The sequence below is a fragment of the Argentina silus genome (genome assembly GCF_951799395.1).
Source record: "Argentina silus genome assembly, chromosome: 17".
Lineage (NCBI taxonomy): Eukaryota > Metazoa > Chordata > Actinopteri > Argentiniformes > Argentinidae > Argentina > Argentina silus.
Window position 1 is genome coordinate 2,714,831 of NC_139671.1, and position 7,940 is coordinate 2,722,770.

Sequence of the window (7,940 nt, forward strand, 5' to 3'; positions counted from 1 at the left end):
CCCTCATAGCCTTTTGCTAGCGAGGTCAAGGAAAAGTTTCCAAGGAAAGGAAGGATTCTAGACAATCCGAACGCAGCCCCTGACTATCTTTGGTATGCAATACCATGGGGACCGAGGTTGATCAAGGACAGGCATGTGTGGACCTCTCTGCTACATCAACACCCAAAGCGATGTAGCAAGGTATAATGTTAGTGATTAAAACGCCTACGCTTGCAGGTCTTGTTTTAACGGTATCATCTCACACGCACATGTCCCTGTTATACCGGTTAGGCATTCTCTATAGTGTTGCCGACCTTCAACAAATGCACTGTCCAAGTTTAATGTTGGAAGAGAAGAGACTTCTGTCCCTCACTGCAGCATTTACGTCTCGTTTCCCTGGTCTCTCGCCCCCTCCACTGGGCAGCATGAGTCACGTCTCGCTAAATTGACTGTGACACGAACCTTTGAGCGCGTTTCTTTCCTCTAATGCAACCGTGAGTCACAGGAACAGCAAACGCCCCCTCAGCCACTACGATCGGTACCAAGCGATTGGGCAACCGCTGGCCAATCAGATCAGCCCAGACCTTCAACGCCAGAGGGTGCACACTCCAGGAAAAACACCACGGTAGCTGCCGTCCGAAGAGGATACCTTCTTTGCTTACAATCCTCTTCGAAAATTGCAATGCATTTGTGCATTCTGGAGGTATCGGACGTGGCCGAGGGGCAGTGAAAAGAAAACACATGCACGACCAAGTGATTTGCTCTAGGACTTGTTACCGTGAAGCAACTGTAAGCAGGATGAAGGGAAGTGTAACAGTGACGGTGGAAACATTTCCTCTATAACTGTTGTGGCATATCACTCTAGGTAACCGAACATTCCTATCCACCAGCAGTGTAAGATACATCAGCAGAATAAATTGTAGCAAAATAAAAGCCCCAAACATTTGTCCCTAAATGTGACGTTTCTGAATGAAATATTTTGTTACCAAAGGAAGGAACAGTACACATTTACCGCAGAAATCACACCGTGTCAATGCCGCCATGTTTCTTATTGTACACTAAACGACACGGAACAGATCTTGTTTCGTTCAGTTTATTGAAAAACAAACAGACATTGTAATCTTACATACATCTTAAGAATAATTATTTCCATTTGACCACCACTGGGACGAAAGAAGTTGTGATGATGCAGTTACAATCTTGACCTTCTGGACATTCTCAACTGTCAACACTGAAAGACAGCCTACCAACGGCCCACAAAAGGCAAGAGCACAGTTGGTACAATTATGACATCACTATCATAAGGGTACAATAACTGCTGTCTAACCACAACATAGTCCAGAGAGGGGCACTGTCCGTCCGTCCATGTCTTCAAATCAGATATGGACAGTGTGATTCCTGCTAGCAAGCAGGAAAATGTAAAGGGGATCCCAGGGTTAAGATGACAAAAGGTGGATTTAAATCGTGTTAGAAGTCTTCTCTCTCTCTCTCTCTCTAACAGATGACTGGGTAGTCTTTCATGCCAGGCTGCACAATTCGGCAGCATCTTGCTGACACAAAGAAAAACAACGAGCTGCAGAATGACCAAAAATGGGTATGACGAATAACACGAAAGGTTTCGTCACGGGCCTCGGGGGGAACGTCACATTTCCAAGTGTCCGGAGGGCAGAACGCTCAGTTGAGCTGCCTGATGATGCTGTTGATGGTCGAAGCTCTGGGTCCCGGGTTGCCGATGTCCTTCAGAAGACCTGCCTTGTCCCTGGCCGCGTGCCGCGCCACAGAGAGCCTGAAAGGCCACAGGAAGGTGTTGACGACCCGGAAGTTCTTTCCCACGGAGTAGATCTCGTGGATCAGGTCCTCCAGACAGATGATGCCATGTTTGCCTGGAGGAAGAGAGAGAGAGAAAGAGAGATGTGTTAAAATGCATGCTCACATGATGCATCCAGACAGTATGTTTGGCAGAGAGTTTCTGACTCTCTTCATCCAAACAAGACGGTACATCTATTTCTATACAACGCTCATTTGACACACATGGACGCATTCATGCTTTGGGACATTTTAACTCACAAAACTCTGGTACACATACATTACATACATAGATTACATAACATGCATGACATACATAGATTACATATGTGACATACATAGATTACATACATATATAACATACATAGATTACATATGTGACATACATAGATTACATACACTGATACATACACACATATATAACATGCATGACATACATAGATTACATACATAGATTACATACATATATAACATACATAGATAACATACATAGATTACATATGTGACATACATAGATTACACACATGTAAGACAGGTATAATGCTGTAGATATGACCCTTACCCATATGCTTCTCAATGAGTGCGTTGTCTGTGAGGGGGACTCTCCGCTTGTCAATCTTGGCCTGTCCTCTCTTCAGAATCAGCTCACGCACAGACTTCAGATTGGGATACCTGTGGGGAGTGAACCATTTTTCAATTAAAAATAATTAATAGGAATGATTAATTAACAGTAATAATAATAAATCATTTCATTTAATATGTTTGTTAATTGGTTGATTATATACATGGAGATAACGTATGTGCCATTTCATTGTCGATTGCCGGTCTTTAAAGTGTTGCCTTCCTAAAGTCCCTCTCACTCACCCCCAGGCCACGTAAGGCTCCACCATCTTCAGCATGGCCATGGTGGTCTTGTTGACTTTGACAAAGGCACCGCTGAAGATTTTCCTCAGCCGTAACATCTGGACAACCTTCATAACTCTGGGACTGACACCCTTGATCCTGCAGAAACAGACAAACATCAGAAACACGCACCAGGGGCGCGTTCAGGGGCGTAGCACACTAAGGCGCATACCATATCATCGCAAGGTCCCTGGTTCGATTCCGGCCATCGACATATCCTGCATGTCATCCCTCCTCTCTCTCTCACCCATCCTTCCTATCAATCTCTACTATCTCTATCCCAATAAAAGCAGAAATGCCTTAAAAATATATATATATATAAAAAAAAAGCAAAAAACAAGATTAACGCTGTAACACACACACACACACACACACACACACACACACACACACACACACACACACACACACACACACACACAGAGTGCTGGAGGAGTGAGGGAGAGAGATCTGTCTGTTTTTTTCAATTTCGTTACAGATGATAAAGTTGGTGAAGTGACTGAAGCCTGTTTATCTTTCTAGCTAACTTTGCTACATTCCTCCTCCCCCCCACAAGTACATGATAAGGACATCCCTAGTCTTAGCACCAATCAGATATCACAAGTGAGCACATCCCGTTTTGAAATTAAAAACATCATCAAACAAGCTTTTTTGTTTATTTGACTGCTGGACATCTCCTTAGGAACTTCTAACTGTCTAGGTTCAGTAAACAACTGGTGGAGGGGGAGGAGCTTCCTCTGGCTCAATAGAATTTTGTCTATCATGTTTCGAAGCAGATCCAATCACGTTGGATTATTTCTGGGGTGTCTACCTCCAAACGCCTAAATAAGCAGAGTCACTACCAATCTTCCGCCGTAGATTGAAAACCCATCTCTTCAGGCTACATCTTAACTGTCCCTCCTAAAGACCTCTTCACCCCCACTACCCCCCTGTACTAACCCTAGAGACCTCTTCACCCCCACTACCCCCCTGTACTAACCCTAACCCTAGAGACCTCTTCACCCCCACTACCCCCCTGTACTAACCCTAACCCTAGAGACCTCTTCACCCCCACTACCCCCCTGTACTAACCCTAACCCTAGAGACCTCTTCACCCCCACTACCCCCCTGTACTAACCCTAACCCTAGAGACCTCTTCACCCCCACTACCCCCCTGTACTAACCCTAACCCTAGAGACCTCTTCACCCCCACTACCCCCCTGTACTAACCCTAACCCTAGAGACCTCTTCACCCCCACTACCCCCCTGTACTAACCCTAACCCTAGAGACCTCTTCACCCCCACTAACCCCCTGTACTAACCCTAACCCTAGAGACCTCTTCACCCCCACTAACCCCCTGTACTAACCCTAACCCTAGAGACCTCTTCACCCCCTGTACAAGTTTTTCTCCTGTTTAAAAAAAAAAAAAAAAAACTCCTAGCACTGTGACTGCCTATGGCCCCTGGTCCGAGCATTGATTACTTTCTTATGATGAGTGATGGATAGATGATTCACTTACGTAAACAAATGTATTTGCTGTAAGTCGCTTTAGATAAAGGCGTCTGCTAAACGCCATAAATGTAAAGGTAAGCATAAGATAACTAATAACTAATAACTAATGAACCCTGTTACCTTAGTCAGCATTCAGCCAGACCTCTAGCAGAGAAGATAAAGAATCTAAGCAAACTGAGCATGACTGTGACTTGGTGCACATCTACTGCAGGAGGCAGGAATCAGAGGACGGGCTCGTCGTAACGCATGGAATGGAATGAGGAATGGCATCAAACATGTGTCCCGCGATTTCTCCCTCCACTGACCTACTGGTCAGACTCCAATTTGAACTGGTATTGCCATCTATGAACTGTCTTTCCAACTGGCCAGTTTATGATCCGAACCTCACGGAGGCTGTGAGCAGCACACAACAACAACCAGCCAGGATCTGCTCAGAGGGCTCGGCCGCCAACAGCACTGTACACACACCAGTCAGTCACTTACTCTCTGATGCGGACGGCGAAGACCAGTCTGTTCTTTGAGGGCGGGAGGGGTGTCGGTGGTCTGAGATCTGCTCTGCTGATGCGGGTCTCATCGCGATGCTTTCGGTGGTTCTCTTTCAGAAAGTCTTCCAAGCGCTTGAACTTCAACGGTTTGCCTTTGGATACCTGGTTGAATGAACACACAGAACACAGGTGTCCTTAGTTCCAAAGAACAACGTGCAGGTAAATCAAGACGACTCATTGATCATCTGCCACCGTGGCAAAAGTGGCCACAGCATAGCGAGCGAGCGACCTACCTTCCTCTTCTCGAGAAGTGCGAGCTTGGCCTGGGTGGCTTTGATGGCCTGGTAAGCCTTCCTCCTCTTCAAGAGGTTCTCAGGAACCAACTGAATCACGCGCTTCTTCTCTCTAAAACACACATTCACATAATATAGCCATGAGACAAACACACCGATATCACTGTGAACATTAGCTGTTGACGTGCAGCAGGGGAGGCTGCTGGAGGCAGAAATCGGAGGACAGGCTCACTGTAAATGCATGGAATGAAGAACGCATCAGCCTCCCCGGAGTGGAGATACAACAACGGTGACATGGGCAGCTGTGTCTCAGTATTATATTTATATTCATAAATAAAATATATAAACATATGACAGCCATTGCGAAATATATACGTGCAATCACAAAAACTGCCAATAAATGTCGCTTAGCTAGATAGAGCCAACTGTGGTTTTCTGACATCAATGATCAAGTCGTGTGACTGCCTAGCAGACTAAAATAAACATTAATGGGGTCAGTGTTCGATCACTTGCTGTTCAATGTCATGTATTAGGTTAGGTGACATACACAGAAGATTATTTGACATACTTAAACAATAAAACTATACATTTTCGCCCATATTTCAGGTTTTGTCGCTAGCTAACGTCACAGGTACCATGGCTAATCAAATCTCGGGCCCATTTCAGACAAATCCTAAAATATACGACTAGACAGAATCACCTTGGTCTACTGGTACATTTAAGCAAATTAAAAGTTGTTATTGTGATGAAAGTGGCAAAGGATGGACATAGATCGACATGTAAACAATCCCAAATACATACTCAGGTTCTGCCATCATGAATCCGATGCGTGCGTACAGGAATGCGCCGTCGCAGGAATATTATGTCAGACACCTTCGGGTCTCCATGATTGGCTCGTCTGCCACCTAGTGGAGCGGAGCACAACATGAAAAACAATAACAGTGCAGCTTCTCATCCAGTTTTGATGAACCATCAATATGTCTTGGTAAAATGTAGGACAATGCTTTTAAACACAGGCACCTAACTTGCCTTTCTCACGTACAGCTATGGAAGTTGTAAAACAGTTAATTATATTTCTCTCTCTCTCACACACACACACACAATATAAAACACTGACAGACAAGATACATGATTCCTTCTCAATGCAACACAGGCATTCAAACGGAGACACCTAACGCGAAGACAGATGTTAATTCAAACGTGTGAACGGAGGCACATCACATCCTTGAAATGAAACGTTACATTGTTTACATTACGCAATGTTTTTGCGTTTACGGTGACGTTAGGTCATCGTTTCATCGGTGCATTCTCCCGTGGCCACACTCGCCTCTGTGCCATATCTCCTCGGGAGCGCGCGTCGAACTGCGCTGCTGTCATTGTACGCGCGGGCACGCGCCCCGCTGTTTGTTTGTGTAGCGAGAGGTTGGAAATGGCGGAGAGGAGAGACCAACGCGACAGTTAAACATTCGCAATATTACTACAACGTGAATGACACTTTCAAAACAACCATAAAACGGATTTCGGGATTACTTTATTTTCCGAAGAGGAGGAGTGGAGGATAGCTGAACACAGCGAACTGAATTTGAAATAGGGTTTAGAATTCGCTAGCAAAGCTAACCCCCCTCGCTAACAACACAGTTAGTTCCAACAGTGTGATTCCACTCGCAGGCTTGTTTGTCAACACTAGCTGACGTTAGCTGACCGCCACCTCCACCGGGCCGTCCGTCGCTCACCACACCGTCACACCACGGTTGGCAGGGTGTGCAAGAGATTGATTCACGCAATAGCGGATCAAAAAATCAATGCATGCAACTGAAAAAACAAGCTAGCTAGCCAGCAGACAGTTTAGCAAACGCACGGCTTTACTGTCAGATGTTTACCTCTCCAGCCTGCTAATGCATGGGAATGGCTCAGATATAGCCTGACAGCCACATAACTTGACTTAAAAGCTACCTAATAATAGTTACAGAAGACAATCGTCAATCACACGCTGCACGGGGACCCATAAAGTAGGTAAGTGTTCCTCACAACACCCTGGTTGCAGGTCTGCCGCCCGCAAAATCATTTTGGACCAACGTTACCAATTTTGAGATGCGGACGATGACTGGCTAGCCATTATGCTATGGCGGAGAGTCAACGGAACGACGTGCAGGGCTACTAGGCCAGATAACCAGCTTGAGCTGTAGTCTGTGAAATCATCTAAATGTTAGCCACGTTGATTACCGATAGGTTATAGCGAAGTTGTGGGATGAAAAGTTACTAGGTCGTAGCAACTAGTTCGCATTTGTTGAGTAAAGTTTACAGTACAGCTATATAGGCAGACCATACTGTTGTTAGCCTAGTTAACGACTGTTATGATGGTAATTTGAGAGCCATCTTGCCACAAGAATCAATTGCTTGCTCCTATAAATGGTAGGATGTGTGAATTTCTAGCGATCAATGGATGAAGTAAGCTACGTTAGTGCCAGTTGCCTCTTATCTTGTTCGTTTGCTCTTTTCTTTGCAATAATAACCCCCTCCTCCCCCCCTTAACGCATCGGGCTTCAAGTTCAATCGATCATTTGGAGTTGGTCAAGCTCCATATAGCCAGTTGCTCACGGAGTTAATTGATGGCGTTTGGTGGACTGATTGACAGGTATGCGCCAGCGGCGTGTTGGATCGGAGGGCGAGGTCTCCATCAACGAGGCTTTTCATTATGTCAACTTCAAACACCTGTATTTTATTCGTCGTGGTCGCCGTAACACTTCCACCACGTTTGATTCATTTATTGAGGTGAATCCAGTTATTGAAGGGTTTATGTATAAGTCTAGGCCCACTTATATGAATATTTAAACTAAATAGTTTGCATGATCGTGCAGTATGATGCAGCAGACCGTATGCAATTCAGAAAGTGCGGCACTAGCTGCAGGCCTACAACTTAGGACAAATAGGCCTCAGCTATTCTGGTCAAAGTTGGTATTCTACTCCCCGACGGTTTTTATG

The 7,940-nt window shown here is 45.2% G+C and overlaps 1 protein-coding gene across 1 annotated transcript; it reads right to left on the minus strand.

Annotated features, from left to right (window-relative positions):
* Nucleotides 1-1,081: 1,081 nt before the first annotated feature.
* rpl7l1 (ribosomal protein L7-like 1) lies at nucleotides 1,082-5,857 on the minus strand. Its single transcript, XM_083688528.1, has 6 exons — nucleotides 5,760-5,857; nucleotides 4,959-5,070; nucleotides 4,664-4,827; nucleotides 2,650-2,787; nucleotides 2,348-2,457; nucleotides 1,082-1,862 (listed from the first exon to the last, which is right to left on the minus strand). Exons 1-6 carry the CDS (start codon nucleotides 5,774-5,776, stop codon nucleotides 1,654-1,656), a joined length of 750 nt encoding a protein of 249 aa, XP_083544654.1. The 5' UTR covers nucleotides 5,777-5,857; the 3' UTR covers nucleotides 1,082-1,653.
* Between the last annotated feature and the right edge of the window lie 2,083 nt (nucleotides 5,858-7,940).

Bases quoted from the DNA above. Each gene is read 5' to 3' on its own strand.
- rpl7l1 (XM_083688528.1), bottom strand. The intron at 2,788-4,663 runs GTAAGTGACTGA...CTGTTTCTGCAG, and splicing joins TTCGCCGTCCGCATCAGAGA to GATCAAGGGTGTCAGTCCCA. The intron at 1,863-2,347 runs GTAAGGGTCATA...CTCTTCCTCCAG, and splicing joins ACTCATTGAGAAGCATATGG to GCAAACATGGCATCATCTGT.